Source organism: Lygodium microphyllum, chromosome 15 (assembly GCF_053477565.2).
Source record: "Lygodium microphyllum isolate KBCC chromosome 15, Lygodium_microphyllum_v1.1.10, whole genome shotgun sequence".
Taxonomy (NCBI): domain Eukaryota; kingdom Viridiplantae; phylum Streptophyta; class Polypodiopsida; order Schizaeales; family Lygodiaceae; genus Lygodium; species Lygodium microphyllum.
In genome coordinates, this window is record NC_141149.1 from 110,526,046 (window position 1) to 110,547,676 (window position 21,631).

Genomic DNA, 21,631 nt, shown 5'->3' on the forward strand with positions numbered 1-21,631 from the left:
TGATGAACAAGTACTCATCAAACTCTTCATCTGTAAGATGACCAAAATGAGAAAAAGAAGATAGTAAAGATAAAGGTGTGTCTACCTCCTCCTCGAGACATAATGACTTCTCAAAGCCTCCAATGATGGAGAAGCCTGATAGGGCATCATAGGATTTGAAGAAGAAGGTGCCTGAGACATTATGAGTCTGAATCGAGTTGTGTGTGAAAGTCAAACCAGCAACCACCAAACTATATCAACACACATAGAAAGCCTCCCTCAGGATCCAACACATTATATGAATTGTAGCAAGCATCAACATGCCTGACTATTTCCCTCTCACACTCATCCCTCTCTGGCTTGGGAATATGTGAGAAGTGTCACTCCACTACTATATTGTGAGATGGAGAGAGAATCGAAGCTCAGCTCAGAGTGCAGTAGACAGTGTGGAGAGTGAAGCACAACATCCAATGTAATAGACTGAAAGAGTAATCTGAAAATACAAGGTACAACCCTAAAAGGGGGGTGTTCACATCCGAACACGATAAGTGCCCGTGAGTGTGTGACATAGGCACATATGAAAAAAGACAGTCTAGGGGAAAAAATCTCTCGTACCGAGAGTAAAAAGTGCCCCAATGTCCTACCGATCACCAACACTCCTATGTGAGCGTAGGCTGAAGTGAGGCGTAAGGGAAAACCCAACAAACCCCCTTGGAGTGAAGAGTAATCAAAAGTACAAGGATCATCCGTTACCAAAGGAAATCAAATTTAAAGCATTGCAAAATGCTTCAAATTTGTCATGAGGAAGAGCTTTGGTGAAGATGTCCGCCACATTACTAGTGGTAGGACAATAGACAAGGTTAATATCACCTACATGTAGCCTCTTCTATGACAAAGTGATAATGTATCTCAATGTGTTTCGTGCGTACATGAAACACTGGGTTCCGTGCCATTGCAATGGCACTCTGACTGTCAGTGAACAAAGGAGTAGGCTCCATAATAGATACATCCAGATCAGCTAGCAAGCGTCTAATCCATACGCATTCAATTGTGGTAGTAAAGCTGCCTTATATTCAGCTTCACATGACGATGTGGCAACAATGGATTGTTTCTTGCTTAGCCAAGATATGCAAGATGACCCAAGAAAGAAACAATTGCCACTACAGGAGTGATGTGAATCATAATCACCAGCCCAATCAAAATCACTGTAAGCATGTAACTGCAGCGGTCCCCCCTTGGCATAAAGCAATCCAAGAGATCTAGTACCCTGCAAGTAACGAAAGACATGCTTAACAGCTTACCAATGTGACATGCATGGCTGATGCATATATCTGCTCAAGGCTGAAACTGCAAACGGTATGTCCGCATAGGTAAATAAGACATCCAACTGCTGGAGCATATGTGTGTATATCAAACAAATCATTGTCATCATGTAATGACAGCCTTAGTCCAGGTTCCATCGGTGTACAGACTGGCTTGCAATCCTGTAAGCCAAACTTCTCAAGAAGTTTACCAATGTATCTTGACTGTGATAAACCAATACCTCTAGCATCATGTATGAACTAAATGCCCAAGTAATAATGCAAAGACCCCAAGTCTGACATTTCAAAAGTTTGCTGCAAATTTTGTTTAAATGCTGAAATCTGATCAACATGAGTCCCTGTAAGTAAAAGATTATCAACATATAGACAAATGATCAGCATGGATCTCCCCTCTTTACATACGTAAAGGGTAGACTCAGATGAGCTGTTTATAAATCCTTGGCTGAGCGAAAAGGCATCAATCTTTGCATACCAAGCTCTAGGAACTTGTTTTAAACCATATAAAGCCTTTTTCAGCTTGCAAACCACATGTTTGGATCCCTCAACTACAAAACCAATGGGCCGCTATGCATATACTTCCTCATGAAGTTCCCCATGTAAAAATGTAGTTTTAATATCTAATTGATGCACAGTCTATCCATAATGGGCAGCCAGAGCAATCATAGACGTGATGGTCGTCATTCGAGAGATAGGAGCAAATGTCTCCTCATAGTCAATGCCTTTCTTCTGTGCATAGCCTTTAGCTACAAGCCTTGTCTTATATTTGTCAATGGATCCATCTGTCACAACTCTATAGAAACAAAATTTGTATCCTTTTTCATTAATTTGTCTATATAATGATTTATTAAATTTTGTTTCATTTGCACTAATTAGATATAAAGAAAAGTGCATTGGAGCTGGCCACTGATGAGTGGTCACAAGTTATGGTGGACCCACGCGGTGGGTTAGAGAAAAGATAGTTCACACTTCCACCTATACGGCCCGATTGGGCGCCTGTGACTAGAACTCACGCATATCAGGGTTAGACTCGCACACAGAAAAGATTGATGCCTTGAAGTGTGGGCTAGATCCGCCAAGACAGACAGTTACAATCAACAAGATGGCATGATCATGAAATGCTTGTACAATGTGCATGTGTGGGCTGAAAGCTTGAAATGCACATTTCTTTGCATAGGAAAGTCACATGAAGATTCTGATACCGTTTTTGCGATGTACACGGAAAAAGCTTTCATATGACACCCATATTGGGGGGAGGGGGGGAGGGGCCCTCAATCTTAGGAGGTCCCTAAATTTTAGGAGCCTCGAATTAGCCTAAAAATGCTAGTCCTAAAAAATAGGGATGTCATTCTAAAAATAGTAAATTTTGTACTCTGACTGTGCTTACTAAATTTGGTTGTTTCTATTCTTGACAGTATTCTGTCCAAAAAGGAAGGCCATAGAGAAGAGAAGTATCAAGACACATCACACAAGTTTCCAAGTGTCCCACCACTTGTCACATCTCATGACATGTGGCTGGACACTTGTCTTGTGCTACTCCACTTTCCCCTTTTATACTAGCTCTTCTCTCTCCTATAAATAAGAGCTCGTTTTTCTTCATTCAGCATCATTTCTCTTTGCTGTAAACTCATGTACAGCACCCACAGATAGCCAGAAACTAGCCCCATCCATCACCATCATCATCCCCCACTTCTCCATTATCAAATTCCTCCATATTCCCTCTTCTATCACTGCTGTTTTACAGGACAGCAAGCCTGTAAATTCATTACAGCACCTCCTTCTCGAGCTCTTTCTTCCATTTTAGTAACAAGAAGCAAGCCCTATCCATGTACTGCTGATCAACGATGAGGAAAGGCTGATTTTCCCTCTTTCTTCTCTCATACTGTTAAGAAATCAGTTCTTATCATTGCATAATAGATAATGCATGTGTGTTTGTACATCTTTGCATGATCTTGTGAGAGTGAGAATTACTTCTCCTCACTCTCAGGTTGATTGTAACTGAGCTCTTCCCTAAGAGACTTGGGTTGAGCAGAAATACATTCCTTCGGGGAGGGAGCCGGGGGGGGAGGGAAAGGGGGTGTGTGGGTTGCCCATCTTCAACGCTCAATAATCTTGTCTCCATTACTTTTACATTTTCATGGCTGTAATTTTGTGAGTAATTTTCATTTTCAGCTTTAAGTGTTCATTCTCTTTTATATTAAATCTCGAAAACAAGCGAATATCATAATTGTTAAGCATACTACGTTGTTCGGGGCGTTTACAGTGGTATCAGAGCTTTGGCTCGGTCCTCACCCCAACACCGGTAGTGCTTACAATTATAAGTTTGTTTGTTTTCAGCCCTTGCATTGAGTGCTTGAGCATATTTTTCTTAGAGTCTCAATGGATCAGTCCAGTGCTATCCTTCAAGCCATTCAAAGTCTTAGAGAGGAGAATCAGCAAATTCGTGAGCAACTTCTCAAACTAGAAAAAGTTGAGAATCCCAAAGAATTCAAGGAAAGAAGCCCATCTGCTTCAAGGAGACAAAGCCATACCAATGAAAGGAGCCGATCAATAAGTCCAACTACTTCTAAGAGGCAGTCCCATTCTACTTCAAGACAAAGAAAGAGATCGCGTTGAAGCTCATCCTCTTCTTCAAAGTCATCTGGCACCTACTCTGATGGACCCTCTTCTAGTGACGAAGAGTCACACCCTTCTCGTGGAAGACCTCATCATCGTCAAAGGCATCGACATTCTTCACCCTCATCTCCATCAAGCACTTCATCATCTTCAACCTCAAGATCCGGGCATGGACGAAGGCATAAGAAGAAGAAGAAGACTAAGTCACTATCTCAACTTGAAAAGAAGATCAAGTTCAGTATGTATGATGGTTCCCGAAATCCTGATCTTCTTCTGAAGTTTATTCGTCAATTTCAAATTTTGTATGGTCGTGACAAGTATAAAGAAAAAGAAAAGATTAAGTTTGCAGCTTTACATTTGACCGACTTAGCCCATACTTGGTGGACGGGGTTGGAATATGATCATGCTGCCCCAAAATCATGGCGGTCCTTTGTTCGCATGATACAAAGCCAATTTTTTCCTGTTCATTTCAAAAGAAATGTAAAAATGGAATGGGATCGGCTTTAGCAAAGGAAAAATGAGTCACTTGGTGACTATACCAAGAGATTTTGGGAGCTACTTTTGAAGATCCAATATTTCAAGAAGATCAACAGTTCGGAAAAGCTTAGGAAGTTTCAAGGAGGTTTGCATTTTAAACTTCGTACTGCTCTTAATCATTATCATTGTTCTAGTCTCAGGGAACTCATTGACCATGTTGAGACATGGGAAATGGAGCACAATGGCAGCAAATCATTCCAAAAGAATGATAAGAAGAGAGTAGCTAATGATGAGGAGTATCCAGCCCCAAATGAAGGACAAAAACAGTGGCAAAAGTAGCCATCAAATCAAAAGAAGATAAAGCCCTATGCACCTCCTAATGCTCCTCAATTTCGCTCCAATCTATACCCACAAGCAAAGCAACTTTCCGAAGAAGAAAAGCAGCGCTTCATGAAAGAAGGGAAGTGCTTTAAATGTGGACAAACAGGCCACATAGCGAAGCAATGTCCAAACAAAGAACAAAGCAAGGTTTCTGACAACAAGCCTAAGTCGCCACTGAAAATCAATGCTATCAGTGATGTAGTTGCAAACACAACTCACACTCCAGAGATGCGCAAATTATTAAAAGCTTGGGGACAGTTGCAAGGTAAGCAAGCACTATTCTTGATAGATCTTGGGGCGAATGAAAATGTCGTTTCCTTGCAATTAGCTAAAGCGCTTGGATTAAAGAATGAAGAGATGGACACTCCGGCAGAAGTTTGCCAAGCTTTAAATGCTGATGAAGGTGACACAGTGAAGACTGTGACACCCTACATTGGCAAGCTCAAGTTTCAAATTCAAGGCTACAGTGACGAAGATACCTTCTGTATCGGAGACCTTGATGGTTGCGATGCGATTCTTGGCATGCCCTGGAATCATAGAGTAGATTCAACCATCTTCTCTCAGAAAAAGAAGGTAGAACTCACCAACAAAGGCAAGAAGTACGAGATCCAAGCTGGAGTTTCTGGAGACACCATACCTATGATAATATGAATGCTGAAAACCAAGAGCGACTTCAGCTCTTGGAAAAGTATAAAGATTGTTTTTCGGAAGATCTTCCTTATCAGCTTCCCCCAGAAAGGCCAGAAGACCATCATATTGATATTATTCCGAGTAGTTCTCCTCCTAATATAGCACCATACCGTGTGAGCCGTCCTCAATAAGAAGAAATCAGAAAGTAAGTTGAAGACCTACTCAACCGTGGGCTAATTAGGCCAAGTAGCTCACCATTTTGTTCATTAGTTCTTCTTGTTCAAAAGAAAGATGGCACATTCAGGATGTGCATTGATTATCGAGCCCTCAACAAAATATTGGATCGTCTAGGAGGCTCAAAGGTTTTCAGCCGCATTGATCTAAAGAGTGGTTATCATCAAATTAGGGTAATACCACAAGATGTATACAAAACTGCTTTCCGCACTTCATACGGTCTTTATGAATTCTTGGTGGGTCCTTTCCGATTAACCAATGCACCAACCACCTTTAATCGAATGATGGAGCGCATCTTTAGAGAGCATCGACAATATGTCGGTACTTTCTTTGATGATATTCTTGTCTTTAACAAGAATGAAGAGGAGCATCATCAGCACTTGGAGATTGTTCTACAATTACTTCAACAAAATCAACCCTTGGTAAATGGTAAAAATAGTGAATTTTTCATGCATAAAATAAATTACCTTGGGCATGTCATCTCTTCTGAAGGGATTCAGATGGATCCTGAAAAGATCAAGATAATCCAAGAATGGCCTCATCTTCATGATGTACATGAGGTGCGATCGTTTCTTGGCTTATGCTCTTATTACCGTCGCTTCATCAAGCATTTTGCACATATGGCTTCTCCACTTCATGACCTTACAAAGAAGAAGACCTCTTTCCAATGGAAGGAAAAAGAGAAGGCAGCCTTCACAAGGCTGAAAACAGCTCTTACTTCTGGACCTGTTCTTATCATTCCAAATTTGGTAAAACCATTTGTGGTGGAAGCAGATGCTTGCGCTGATTGTATTGGTGCAGTGCTAAATCAAGAAGGCCATGCCGTAGCCTTTGAAAGCCATCGTCTAAATGATGTGGAGAAAAGGTATGACATTTATGAAAAGGAGCTCTTAGCAGTGGTTCATGCTTTGAAGATATGGAAACATTATCTTTTAGGCAATGAATTCCTTATTGAAACTGATCATCAGAGCTTGAAGTATTTCAAGACTCAAAAGCATTTGTAGGAGAAACATGCAAGATGGGAAAATTTCTTGTCTATGTTTCATTTTCAAATTATGTACACTCCAAGGAAACAAAGTTGCTGATGCACTTTCTAGAGTGCCTCGCATTGCAACTATTACAGTGGCTCATCATGAAGATTTTCAAACGATGAAGAATACTTATAATGAAGATACTGATTTTGCAGCAATTTGGTCAAATTTACAGCAAGGAGGTTCTCATCTAGATTATTCCATCAAAGACGGTTACCTTCTCATGAACAATCGCCTTTGTGTCACTCTTCCTGTTCGACAAAAGGTGCTTAAAGAAAGTCATGAACCCCCTTATGCAGGGCATAGAGGGAGGGCAGCCACTCTAAGTGCAATTGAGCACTACTTTTATTGGCCAAAATTACGAAGAGATACACATAACTTCATTGAGGCTTGTCTAGTATGCCAAAAATCCAAGTATGATAGGCAGAAGACTCCAGGATTGTTGCAACCTCTTCCAGTGCCCAAAGATCCATGGGAATCTATCACAATGGATTTCATCTTAGGTATTCCAAGAACACCTCAAGGTCATGATATGATTTGGGTCATAATTGATCGATTCAGCAAGCAATCACATTTTATTCCATGTCATAAAACATTGAAATTCGCACAAGCTGCAAGACTTTTCATTCAACATATCTTCAGATTACATGGTATGCCTTCTGAGATCATTCCAGATAGAGACTCCAAATTCACAAGTAACTTTTGGCGTGCTTTATTTGAGAATTTGGGAACCACTTTAAAGTTCTCCTCAGCTTTGTAAAATATTACACGGCGTAGCGAACAAAATCTGAGAAAGAGATCGAGAGTACACAACAAATAAGAGGAGAATCAGTAAATTCTTTAACTCCAAACAACTGATACAAAGATGGCTCTGTCCACCCGTGCGCTTCCACTGTGTGAAGCTTAGATGGCGATCTAGCCAGAAGATAGGTGAAGAGCTTAAGGCTAGCTGGAACAACAACTCTGACTGGGTGAAAGATGAGTGATCAATGGCTGTGAAGGGATTTAGCTTTTATAGCCTGCGAAGGCCGAGAGGTTGGCCTGACCGACCTACCATATAAGCCTCCACTAGTCGGCCAGGGAATATTCCCTTTACCATCGGACCCCACAACTCGATGCAATGTACCTCGAGTTGCTACCAGCTTAACCACTCCGTCTAACCCAAAGATTAGACCCACAACCGTCACCTTTTTGCCATCCGGTTACATAGACCTCATCTGATATACAAGTCAGGACTCAACCAATGTCCGGGCTCACATTTGGCTTCTCCTCATAATGGGGGCCTTACAACTTTGAGCACCATGGATCATTGGTAGCACCTAATGAGGGTGGGGCATTGATCATATCTAACAAGCTTTTCATCCTCAAACTGACGGCCAAACAGAGGTGATGAATCTCACTCTTTTGGATATGTTGAAAGCTTATGTTAGTGAACATAAGTCACAATGGAAGAAATATCTTCCATTATTGGAGTTTGCTTACAACAATACAATGCACTCATCCACAGGGAAAGCTCCAAATGAAATAGTACAGGGTAAAGTGATTCCTCCTCCAATTATTCGCACTAAAGATAAGATTTTTGCTGCTGATGAGTTTGCTTCAGATTTAAAAACAGCAATGGATCAAGTTTGAGCCACTATCAAAGTTGCCCAAGAGCGACAAAAGAAGCAAGCAGATAAACGAAGAAGACCTTTGGCTTTTGAAAAAGGTCAATATGTCTTGCTAAAGTTTGATAAAAGCAGGCTCAAACAAGGTTCCGGTCAAAATTCATCTTTTCCAAAGCTCTCCAGTAGATACTTTGGACCCTTCAAAGTGATTGAGAAAATAAATGAAGTTTCTTATCGACTTGAGCTTCCTGCTCATTGGAAAATACACAATGCTTTTCATGTAAGTTTGCTAAAACCTTAGGACCAAAACCAAAGGAACCCATTACTGAAGATCCCCCAAAAGTTGAAGAAACAGAGCAACTCTTGGAACCTGAACAGATTTTGTTTCACAAGGATCGAACCACGAGAAGTGGCCTTGTGACACGAAAATTCTTACTAAAATTCAAGAATCTACCCACAACATATGCACAGTGGGTAGATGAAAAATTCATGAAGGATTACCCAGACATTCTTCAGCCATATCAAGAAGCTTTTCAGCTGAGGATAGCTGAATAAAAGCCAGAGGACTGTTACAACTCTATAGAAACAGAATTTGTATCCTTTTTCGTTAATTTGTCTATATAATGATTTATTAAATTTGTTTCCTTGCACTAATTAGATATAAAGAAAAGTGCATTGGAGCTGGCCACTGATGAGTGGTCATAGGTTATGGTGGACCCACGCGGTGGGTTAGAGAAAAGATAGTTCACACTTCCACCTATATGGCCCGATTGGGCGCCTGTGACCAAAACTCACGCATATCAGGGTTAGACTTGCACACAGAAAAGATTGATGCCTTTGTGGGCTAGATCCGCCAAAACAGACAATTACAATCAACAAGATGGCATAATCATGAAATGCTTGTACAATATGCATGTGTGGGCTGAAAGCTTGAAATGCACATTTCTTTGCATAGGAAAGTCACATGAAGATTCTGATACCGTTTTTGCGATGTACACGGAAAAAGCTTTCATATGACACCCATATTGGGGAGGGGGGGGGGGGGGGGGGGGGGGGGAGGGGTCCCTAAATTTTAGGAGGTCCCTAAATTTTAGGAGCCTCGAATTAGCCTAAAAATGCTAGTCCTAAAAAATAGGGATATCATTCTAAAAATAGTAAATTCTGTACTCTGACTATGCTTACTAAATTTGATTGTTTCTATTCTTGACAGTATTCAGTCCAAAAAGGAAGGACATAGAGAAGAGACAAGTGTCAAGACACTTGTCACACAAGTTTCCAAGTGTCCCACCACTTGTCACATCTCATGACATGTGGTTGGACACTTGTCTTGTGCTACTTCACTTTCCCCTTTTGTACTAGCTCTTCCCTCTCCTATAAATAAGAGCTCGTTTTTCTTCATTCAGCATCATTTCTCTTTGCTGTAAACTCATGTACAGCACCCACAGATAGCCAGAAACTGGCCCCATCCATCCCCATCATCATCCCCCACTTCTCCATTATCAAATTCCTCCATATTCCCTCTTCTATCACTGCTGTTTTACAGGACAGCAAGCCTATAAATTCATTATAGCACCTCCTTCTCGAGCTCTTTCTTCCATTTTAGCAACAAGAAGCAAGCCCTATCCATGTACTGCTGATCAACGATGAGGAAAGGCTGATTTTCCCTCTTTCTTCTCTCATACTGTTAAGAAATCAGTTCTTATCATTGCATAATAGATAATGCATGTGTGTTTGTACATCTTTGCATGATCTTGAGAGTGAGAATTACTTCTCCTCACTCTCAGGTTGATTGGGTTGAGCAGAAATACATTACTTCGGGGAGGGGGGGGGGGGGGGGGGGGCCATCTTCAACCCTCAATCTTGTCTCCATTACTTTTACATTTTCATGGCTGTAATTTTGTGAGTAATTTTCATTTTCAGCTTTAAGTGTTCATTCTCTTTTATATTAAATCTCGAAAACAAGCGAATATCATAATTGTTAAGCATACTACATTGTTCGGGGCGTTTACACCATCTGCATTCTGTTTCAGCTTGTAGACCCATTTTGTTCCAATGGCTTTCTTCCCAAGGGCAAAGACACTAAATCCCATGTTTGATTCTTAGTGATAGAATCCAATTCAGCTTGCATTGCTACCATCCAATGCACACTTTGTTGTGCATCCTCAAAACATTCAGACTCCTCATCATCAACTATGTTTGCTGCCATAACAAACTCCATGGTATGTGCAGTATCATGCATACGAGCTTGCCTTCTAGTACGACCAGCCATGGATGCATCCAAATGGCTATATTTCATAGTCTATAAATACTATCTAGGTATTTGTCTTGCCTCCTGACTGTGCATAAGCTCTTACTGAATTTCAGTTTCAGCACTTTGCTGAACATTCAGATCAACCAATGGCAGATTTTCTGCATTTTCCAATGGAGCAACTGCCTGAACATTAAGTTCACTTGCTGAAACTCCAGCTGAATCACCAAATGAAATGGATAGCAGCCCTTCAAATACATCACGGGCAGCCTCATATGTGTCAAAACCAACAAGGGACAATTCTGATTTTTCATCAAATAGTACATCCCTGCTAACAAACACCTTTTTAGAGACAGGATCATAGAGTCTGTAGCCTTTGCTTTCACTACTATATCCCACAAAAATGCATTTGACAACCTTGTTATCCAACTTTTTTCTGAGTACCTGAGGAATGTGTGCATATGCAAGACACCCAAAGGTACGAAAGTGTCCAACAGAAGGTTTCCGGCTGTTCCAAGCCTCAAAGGTTTCTTTAATGCTTTGGTGGGGCATCTATTCAAAACATGGCAAGCACACATAACAGCTTCCATCCAAAAACTGTGAGGCAAGCTCTTTGCTTTCAATATGCATCTCGCCATCTTCATGAGTGACCAATTCTTCCTCTCTGCAATCCCATTCTGCTATGGAGTATAAGCAGTAGTGAGCTGACGAACAATGCCCTTTTGCTTCGAAAACGAATTCAGCATAGAGGACATATATTCCCCCCTCCGTCAGAACGGAGAGTCTTTATTTTACAGCCAGATTGGTTTTCAACAAGTGTAACAAAAGCCAAGAATGCATTATATACTTCTAACTTTTTTGCCAAAGAATAGACCTAGCAGAATCAAGTAAAGTCATCAATAAAAGTCACAAAATAGTAACATCCTCCCAATGACTTTGTCTGCATAGGCCCACATACATCTGAATGCACTAACTGTAACCTAGATGTGGCTCTAAAAGCAACATCACGAGGAAACGAAAACCAATGCATTTTTCCCAAAATACATCCTTCGCACAAGTGCTCAGGAAGTCTCTCCGGAAGAGGTAATCCATTTAGCATCTGTGTACATTGTAAGAGCATCAAGCTACCAAAGTTCACATGCCCCATCCGAGCATGCCATAACTCTGTCTGTATCATAGCAGGAGTAAGAGTGGATGCCAAGTACGTTGACTGATCAATTGAAAGAGCATCCAAACTCACATAACCCATGACATAAAGTGCCAATCAAGACCAAAGGCATGTGTTCCTTGTCTCTCACCATGCATCTATCATCATCAAATGGGACCTGTAATCCACAACGTGCCAAAGAAGAAATAGAGAGCAGATTCTTCTTTATACCGGGCACAAACAAAGCATCCTGTAGGCGGATAATAAAGCCATCAATGGCTGTGAGCACAATCTCCCCAATACCTCTAACAGTGTATGATGCATTATTGGCACACTGTACAAACTTTCCAATTGGAGCTACGCCAATAGAAGCAAATAAATCTATGCGAGATGTGATGTGTCTAGAAGCACCACTGTCAAAAAACCAAGTGTATGCATCCTCAGTAGAGCTAATGCTTGATCAGCCCAAGAAGTGTCATAACTGCATGTGTAAAAGCAATCGTCCCTGTCTGCAACAAAGGACGCGGATTCAATAGCAGTGAAAGGAGCATCAGAAACAGACATTCCTGACTCCTTCTCCTTAGCGTTGTGCTTTCTACACTCAGTGATATAGTGGCCTGGCTTCTTGCAATAATGGCATTTGCCCTTTTTGGCTTGCGTGCCCCCTTGTTTTTTACTTCCCTGTGAGGTGCCAAAAGTCCCAGAGCTCTGCGGAGCATTCTTTACTTGGCTGCCTTTGCCCTTCTGTCTAGCCATAAAAGCATGCTAAGAGGCTATGACATCCATACCACTATTTCTTCTTGTTTGCTCCTCTTCTAGAAGCAAACTTACTAACTGAAGAAAAGTAATCTGCTGTGCGGCAATTCTCATGGTGAGGTTTAAGGCAATATGAAAAGCCAAGTATGAAGGAGGTAATGAGTTCAATGTACTAGATATCATATGTGCATCTGAATAGTACTCATCAACATTCATTAGTTACTCATGCAAGTCCTGAATTTTGTTCAAGTGATCCTGCATAGATTCACCCTCATCCATCTTCAATGTCTCAAGCTCTTTCTTTAAGAAAGAGACGCGGGTCTCATTCTTACCAGCAAACATCTGCTCCAATGTTAGCCAAGCTTCACGTGAAGAAGCTGCTGAACGAATATGGGGGATGATGGACCGCTGAACTGCCAATGCAATCAACGACAAAGCTTGTGCATCCCATGTATCCCATGCTTTTTGAGCTGCTGATCTTTGTGGAAGTGGCTGAAGTGAGACAGGCTGAACAAGCTGAGGTGCCCGTTGTCCACGTCCTCCTGGAGGAGTAGCTGGAGCCACAACTCCGAGCCTAACTTCTTCTCCACTGACATAGTCCCAAAGATCTTTCGCAACAAGCACATTCTTCATCATGAAGGACCAAAGTGACTAATTGTTACCATCCAATCTGTCCTCTTTGGATACATGGGTAAAGACATCACCTCCCTAATTTGCCATGATAATCAATGCCAAAAGAAGCAAAAGAGCAATGTCCAAGCTGGACTAACCTGGAAATCTTAAAATTTTCAAAAATTCAGCAAAGTTTGCTGCAATTAGTACACTGAGGTACACTCTATCAAAACTGTATGTTAGGCACGCAATCCAAGGTGCATTCAAATCAGCAACACTGTATAAGCAAAAACCCTAAAATTGTCCAAAACAGTCTATCTCTGACTGAGATTGCAATACACGTGCCAATGTCTCCAAATAACTCAAAAGCCCCAAAATTTCTGATAAATTTGCATCCAACGTGTCCCAGACAAGTATCTAGACCGCTATACCTGTTGGGCAAAAGCCCGTCTTCACGAGATGAATCTGGAGTAAAAAAGATAAATTTTTAAAAAAATACATCAGTATAACCAATCGAGCTGGTGGTAGCAGATGCAGTGCAGACCACAGGGTGCGGCGGCGCAGGTATAAGCTTAGGCGGCGCTGCACAGGCGGACAGGAGCAGGAGACAGCGAGCTCCGCAGGAGACAAGCTGCGCAGGCAAACTAGGGCAGCGCAGAGGGTGTGAAGACGGCAAGGACTAGGTGGCGGAGGGCTAGGACCAAACAGCGGCGCTGCACAAGCGGATGAGAGCAGGAGACGGCAGGCACCATGGGAGACAAGCTGCGCAGGCAGACTAGGGCAGCGCAAAGGGTGTGAAGACGGCCCAAGTGGGGGAGGGCTAGGACCAGACAGCGGTGCTTCCAAGCGAGCTGGCGGGCTCCTAAGCGTACAAGCGGCACAAGATCACTGCAGTACGGGAAAGCTAGCGAGCGAGCTGACTGGTTGATTGGCGGCGCAAGCAGTCTAAGCGGACAAAGTGGGCACAGGACTGCTGGCACTGGCTAGGAGGCTCCAAAAAGAGCACCACAGGACGGCACTCTGTAGGTGCTGAGAGTAGAGCAAGTGGAGTTGCATACCTCTAGAGCTTGCAGGCACTCCTAAATGCTGAACAGAGTTGAACTGAGCAGAGCTAAGCTGATGAAACCAGCCTTCCTTCTTGGAATGGGTGGTGATAACCTGATTTAAGAGTTAATTACAGCAATAAATAAATGCACATAAAATGAAATACACACTTTACCATAACATTCTTGGACAGTAGACTCCCTGTTGGCCCCAAAACGGGCGCCCCTTGCAGTATTTCTTTAGCTTCATTCAATTGGAAGGAGTACAACTTGAGATTCTTCAACCTCCTCCTGCTAACCAATTGCTCTTGCTGTCATAAATGACCAGAAAGCCTTTTGGGTCATTTGCCCCTTGATTCACCCAGGACTTCTTCTCCAATTTGACCCTTGGCTGGCCAAATGCTGCCCCAAATCAATTCAGGATGGGCTGGCTCCTGAAATCCCTTGATAATCTTCAATTATCAGCTGTTGATTTCAGTCCCTTGAGCCTTCAATCTCTAGCACGGATCCCAATGTTACTGCTAAACCCTAATTTCTGCTGTAAATTAGAGTTTACTGCAGAAATTACAGATCAGCCCACCAAAAATGGCTGAGATCTCCTCCGAATGGCTGAGAATTGCTGAGAATGGCTGAGCATAGGCTGAAGGAGATGAGAGAATGCTGTAGAGAGAGAAAATTCTGAGATCTGTCGCAAAGAACTGATCAAAATCAGTAGCTGCCCTGCTGTACCAGTCCTAAACGGATGCACCAACAACAATAGGAGCATCAGAGACTGTGATCTTCAGAAGAAAGTGCATCAGCAGCAATTGTCAGCTTCCCAAGGTCAAGAATATGCAATCTCCACCACCAAAATGGTCTCCAATGGCTGGGAAATGGCACCAAAAGCTGGCAGCAACAGTCCAACACCTCTTTCCAACAGCTCCAAAATGAAAAAACGAGATTTCCCTCTCCCTTCAGCACTATTTAGCCTTTCCCCCACTTGCATGGGAAAGTTTTGCCAAGTGGCAACTTTCTTAATCCATTTTCAGCAATTTTCAGTCATTTAATTAATTTTCAGAATTAATTAATTCAGCCCTTAATCCATGCCAAGAAAATTGAGCTTGCCCATCCAAAAATTAATTGGCTAGGCCATTTGCAACCCAAAGTGGTCCCATGCATTAATTGACCCTTGGACAAGCATTAATCCATTAATTAATGCCTAGTCCCTAGTGTCACCACTGACACTTAATGGCCAATTAATGGTCCTAGAGACAAACTGACACCAAAATTCACCTAGAATCTAACAAGTGTAACTTGTTACAACCTTTGCCTTTGACACCCATCTTTTTCACAGGGTCCTTCGGCCTTCAACTATGAAAAAGTAGCTTGCACCCCACATGTGCAACACATGTGCATCTTTTAATTGCACATTTGATTAATCCTTTAATCAAATGTCAATTAAACGTAAGAAAAGCATCAAATTTTCACGTCCTCGTGACAGCTGAGCTAAACTCAGCTCTGATACCAAATGTGAGATGAAGAGAGAATCGAAGCTCAGCTCAAAGTGTAGTAGACAATGTGGAGAGTGAAGCACGACACCCAATGCAATAGACTAAAAGAGTGTAATCTGAAAGTACGAGGTACAACCCTTAAACATTAGGGTTGTAGGGGGGTGTTCACACCGGAACACGATAAGTGCCCGTAAGTGTGTGACATAGGCACATACGAAATAAAACAATAAGTCTCGAGGAAAAGACCTCTCGTATCAAGAGTAAAAAGTGCCCCAATGTCCTACTGATCACTGACACTCCTATGTGAGCGTAGGCTGAAGTGAGGCGTAAGGGAAAACCCAACATATATGACATGGATATCTCCGCTCCATGCCACGTCATGCACCAAAGAAGAATAGGTGTCACAATACAAGAGATCAAGAAATGCTACAACTTGCATAGGCACAACCCCAAGCACTAGTCTGGCCCAACCATGCCATGGAAGAAGTCAGCTTCCCTCCCTAACATCAAACCACCATTTGAATCAATCTAAGGGGTCAAGAGTCGATGAAGGAGCCACATACCAATGAAAATATTAAACTTCACAAGTTTGCTCCCTTTTGTAAAGTCTTTTGCTTTGCCCTTTGGGGGCGAAGTTACTATAAACGGGTGGCTGCAAATTTTGTTGCCATGCCACCCTAACCAGTATTAAACATGATTTCTTGTGGACCAGCCCCAATTCCATAGGTACCAAACATACCAGGAACTCCATGAACATTGCCAAACATTTCAGTTGCTAGATCTCATACCAATGTGATAATACATGGGACTTTGCACACAAGCTGCCATACCAAGATATATTTGTTCAAGCATCCATGCATTGCTCGCCAAGAGCCAAATACATTTGTATTATGCATGCTAAAAGTTTACAGAACCAATAACATGACCAGTCATAGCATGAAACACAGATCCACTACCAAAGTATCCTAGGTGTCCCACATGTTGAGACATAGCTTGATGTTCCAAGGGCACAGAGTATGCACTTCTAAAATTTCCCTGCCTTTCTAGTCCATGTCTCAAAGCAAGCATTTGTATATGTTCATTAGTTACACTTGGTGCATTTTTGGAGTAGGGTGGTGCATGGTGCAATGTAGCAAGCTCGAGCAAGGGGGCAGGGAAGGAGCTAGAGTGGAATAGTAGTACAAGTAGGCAATATAGAGTGTGGGGCAAGGTTGCAAGTTGCGCAAAGTGTGGGCCAAGGTGTGAGGTTACAAGGGTGGCAAAAACAAGCAAGGGCAAAGCAACAGCAACTCATATGGGCAAGGGTGACAGCTTCAAGTCGTGCTTGAGGAGCTCACGATATTACTAACCACTGCCTCTAAACTCAAATCTATGGTAAGGCATGCTACAAATCTTCCTGGTAATCTAGAAAAAAGTCCACAATACCTCCAAATTAACTTCTAGCACTTGCCAACAGTATTGAATCACCACCAAGGTCAAGAGTGGGAAGTAAGTCTAATGCCCATTCCCTTTATGTTCTTTATCCTGGATACAGCTTGTGTCCTTCATATGCAGGTTGGATCCTAGGGGGATGTTTCACATGTATTGACTCATACACTCTTTTAAAGATCAATTCAACAGTCTGTGTAATTACCTCTCTCTTCATAAGATTGACCACCATACATATTCACTTTTTTCTGAATGCTTTTGATGTGTGTTGTGTCCTCCCTCGACATAGCACCTATTGTGCATTGATATCGTACATTCAGCACATTGTCACCCCAAAAAAGACTGTGAACCATGTGAACACACCCTAGCCACCCCCATTTCCAACATCTTCTGTCAAGGGCAGGACAAAGGAGATCCCCCTAGTTTGGGACATGCCTAAGCCCAGCTCACCCATTGCATGTCACTATGGACACAATATTTTATTGCATGAAAATCAAGGCCTTTACCTTCGTTATCAAATGTACTACAAAATCACAAGAAATAACTAGGTCATTTTTCTTTCCAAGAGGAGTCTTCAATTATTGCATCAAACTGAAGGGTTTATAGGGTTTGAAAGTGTCTAAGAATAGGTACAAATGCATGTGTGAAGCAAAGTCTAGAAAGTACTAAGTGTTATGTGAGTTGTGACAAGTAGGATTGTTTATAGAAACAATAAAAACGAATTGACACACCACAAATAAACTTACCATAGAGCGTTGAGCTGAGAACACTGCATTCATAACAGCCACATATCTGTGAGAAAAAGGATCTTTTAGAAATGTTGTACTCATGTGAAAGACTAATGAAAATAGCATCATAATTCTGATACATACTGTTGAGGAGCATCAGATTTACCTTGTAGACACAAAATCTGCACGATCAAACACTAGAAATGAAAGCTTTGACCAAAGAAGTGAATCCAAGGAGAAATTGAACCAAAACTATTGATCAATGAGCAAGTTACCCATCAGGTACTAATTCTGTTTTCAGTTCTGCATAAGTTAAAGAACCATTTATATTGGAGCAGCTTGCTACTCAAGCTGCCCCAAAAACTCCATGTACGTGATGCTGAACTTCCCCCCTAGTTTTGAATAGCATCACCTCAGAGACAGCTCAAGCCTCAAATCCAGCATGCAGAATTAGGCCCTAATTTTTCATCCCCTTAATTGAATAAAGTCTTGTTCATGGCTTTTGATGGGACAATAAGATGATTTTGCCAGAAACACTAGGTGGTACCCATGCACAGGGCAGTAAATAGCAATCTTAGAATATTAGAAGATATACTACAGCAAGACTCAAGTGTATCCTTATAATGTCTTTGAAGTTAAAATGTGCACTTCAAAACTATGCATAACTGAACCATAACTACTCATAACACTCTGTCTATGTTTACTTACCCTAGGTTGAGGATGAGGTGGACCAGCCTTCAAAGTTCTCTGGATGTCTGTTCAAGTTATGGAGAAGCTTATGAGATTGGATGTACTTTACAGTCCCCAAGTCTGCATGAGGATGCATCTACATGTTCACAGATATAAACATATATCAAGCTTAATTTGGGACCTTCCATACTCGCATGATTGGATACGAATGGAATCTAATCAAGGCTTTGTAAAATGCTTGTAATCATGAAATAAAGACAGGATACAGCACAATGCCATGGAGAGAGAGCCTGACAAAAGGGAATGATCACTGAAAGCTTCATTGTCCACATCATTAGCTGAAACATCTTCCCTTTCTAAGAACCTGGTTACTTGCTTTAAGATCCTTGATGATGGATTGACGTGCTGTTTCTTGTGCTTACTCCCTTCCCCACCACCATCATGCGAGTTGAAAATAAAGTTGCAGGATCGAGCACCAGAAGCTATAACAACAACCTGGTTGAGGTTGTTAAGCAGTAAAATGCAGTTTAAAAATAGAGCAACCTGCAACATCCACAAAATCCAAATTTTGAACCCTGAGGATCTTGATTATCCTCAAACATCCACAAAATCCAAGTTTAAACCTTGAGGACCGAAATTTTCCTCAAAATATCCACAACTTAAACCCTGAGGACCTTTGATTATCCTCAAACATATGTCCAAACAACAGTCCATCCAAACTGAGATAAGCTGCACCTTTGATTATGCTCAAACATATGTCCAAACAACAGTCCATCCAAACTGAGATAAGCTGCATGGGGAATGGCAGCATGGCACACACTGCAGAACTAAAAGCCTCAATTCTGTCCAATGAAGACCATTCAGCAGCCTACATCCTTTGCATATGCTCTATTAAATGTATTCAAAGAAGAAGCTTAAAGGCCTTACCTACAATGCTGAAACCTCATAATTGAGCATTATATCAAAACCTGTGGTTGAAGTGACAAGCAATGGCTCATAGAAGAATGCCTATTTTTACAGACCTGACTAGTGCAGCCCTGTCAAGGACGTTAAAAGGAAGGCAAAACAACTTGCATTGCTTTCATTCAAACAATCATCACAAAGAATCCATTTTGGGGTGAATGATCAGCTACAAAAAGAGTGTATGTTTTCCTTGATGAGTCAATTGGCGCTTCAAATGCCCTTTCAAAGGCCATTAGACTTCAGATTTCAGTAGAAGCAGAATTATCTATGATTGGAATGGAATTACCTGCTTCATGAATTCGCTGAATGTGAAACCACTGCTAGAACCTGTCATTGATGCTGCTCTTCTCCCCCAAAAGTAAGGATTTACATCAAGCAGCACCACCACTAGGCTCACATCGTCTGCATGATGGAAAGCAAGGGCCATGACCTTACAGAGCTATGCAGAAACAGACAACCAGCAACATGCACAAGAGAATCGTGTATACCTTGGCCTTGATCAGTCGCCATGATCCCGACGGATGCTCAGTGACGATCAAAAGATCTGCAATTGTTTCTAATTAACCTTTCGAATAACTCGTCAAAACACTTTAAGAGCATAATTTGCAAGGTATACTTATTGTGGTTGCACCATAGTAGCCAATTTTATAACCGCTTGGTTTGTACATCGTACATTGAGCGATATATTCTCTAGCTCTATCTTCTATCTTTTTTAAAATTTTGAAAGGAATGCTCCGTGCTAGTTCCTACGCAAGCGCGGATGTTAATTATCTCCTAGCACAAAATGCTAGGGCACGTGTAAGAGAAGGTCTCAAGGGAGCATGCAACATGATGTTGTAAGTCCTCTCTCTCTCTCTCTCTCTCTCTCTCTCTCTCTCTCTCTCTCTCTCTCTCTCATATTACTTCTCACAACAACACAACGCATGTTGGAGAGAGCAGCCAAAGCACTTCAAGCTTATGTCAGATAATCCACACATAAAACCAACAAAAGATAAACTATCAAACCACCATAAACTATTTGCAAGAATTACTAAAAAGCCAAGTATATCGACCATTTGAAACCATAATCAATCCATTCTATATACCGAGCAACTTGCACGCTATCCGAAATCGCAAAAGTGTCTCAAATCAATAGCACCATTCTGTACACATACTTTAAAAGTGCACTTTTGCAAGAGGGAAATAAAATCAGCGACATTTGTAAGACACTTGCACATCCAAAAGTATATCATCTACTCTTCAAATAGTCTTCTTTTGCAAGCATTGCCATCAAAGATGGCAAGTATCTACATCTGCACATGCATGGGTGACGTAATTACAGTCGAAGCATTGGAAGTGGACTTCACTTCCATAGAAAACATGAGAAGTGCTGCAACAACACAATAGAACATTAGCAACAATATATCACAGGAACGCACAAAACAACGTAATTACAGTCGAAGCATTGGAAGTGGACTTCACTTCCATAGAAAACATGAGAAGTGCTGCAACAACACAATAGAACATTAGCAACAATATATCACAGGAACGCACAAAACAACAAAAGCAATCTAATCAAAGGTAAAGAAATACCTTGGTTGATATCCATATTCAATTGATGCAGCACAACCAAGTAACACAGGTCATGACACCCTGATCGTTGCCACGAAGGAGGAATCCTACTCGAGTGTGATCGATACATAATGTGGCTCTACAAACAGGGGGTGCCACATAGTAGCACTGCATGTATCCCTCATAAACAATCTCTATAAATAGGCCTTCCTATGTTCGAACAAATGGAAGATTCTAAAGACTCTCAACTACTTGCACAAGAGGTCTACGCATTCTAGACTCTTTCACCAAAGGCAAAATTTTATCTTGTGATATCATGTGCGTTTTAGATGCGCAATAGTAAACCAAACACTAGTGTCCTCATTTCCCTATAGAAGAAAAGTAAAATTTTTAAACAAGCATACATAAGATGAATTAATGAAGAGAAATAATGTTCAAAACAATCAAGTAGGACCCACATTGCAAGTAGCTTAATGCAATCAAACTCCTTGCAAAACTTCCTTGTACACAATATTAATAATGGAACCCATAGAGATTGTTGTCAGGTAGCAAGACTTTTAGGCTAGTAGAGGACTTCACCCATGAAAATGCCATGTACAACTGCCCGACAGGTCTTTTAAGATAGAGCTCACTAAATTCAATGTCTATCCTTGAGCCTTGTTAATTGTCATTGCGAATGCCAATTGCATAGGAAACCGTCA

General features: G+C 41.5%; 1 protein-coding gene across 5 annotated transcripts in view; it reads right to left on the minus strand.

The window, feature by feature from the left end:
• Positions 1 to 20,080, minus strand: part of LOC148024910 (basal transcription factor complex subunit-like protein) — a 43,864-nt gene extending 23,784 nt beyond the window's left edge. The window contains exons 1-7 of one of the 5 annotated variants that reach the window (XM_087694581.1): positions 19,996 to 20,080; positions 19,868 to 19,923; positions 19,666 to 19,781; positions 18,683 to 18,959; positions 18,435 to 18,481; positions 17,871 to 17,923; positions 17,745 to 17,790 (exon numbers count right to left, since the gene is read on the minus strand). In XM_087694581.1, the coding sequence (XP_087550707.1) occupies positions 17,745 to 17,790; positions 17,871 to 17,923; positions 18,435 to 18,481; positions 18,683 to 18,959; positions 19,666 to 19,781; positions 19,868 to 19,889 (561 nt within the window). In that variant the 5' untranslated portion in view covers positions 19,890 to 19,923; positions 19,996 to 20,080. Of the gene's footprint in view, positions 1 to 17,744; positions 17,791 to 17,870; positions 17,924 to 18,434; positions 18,482 to 18,682; positions 18,960 to 19,665; positions 19,807 to 19,867 lie in introns of those variants that run through there. The other 4 variants (XM_087694583.1, XM_087694580.1, XM_087694582.1 and 1 more) reach the window with 4 other exon arrangements.
• Positions 20,081 to 21,631: the final 1,551 nt, after the last annotated feature.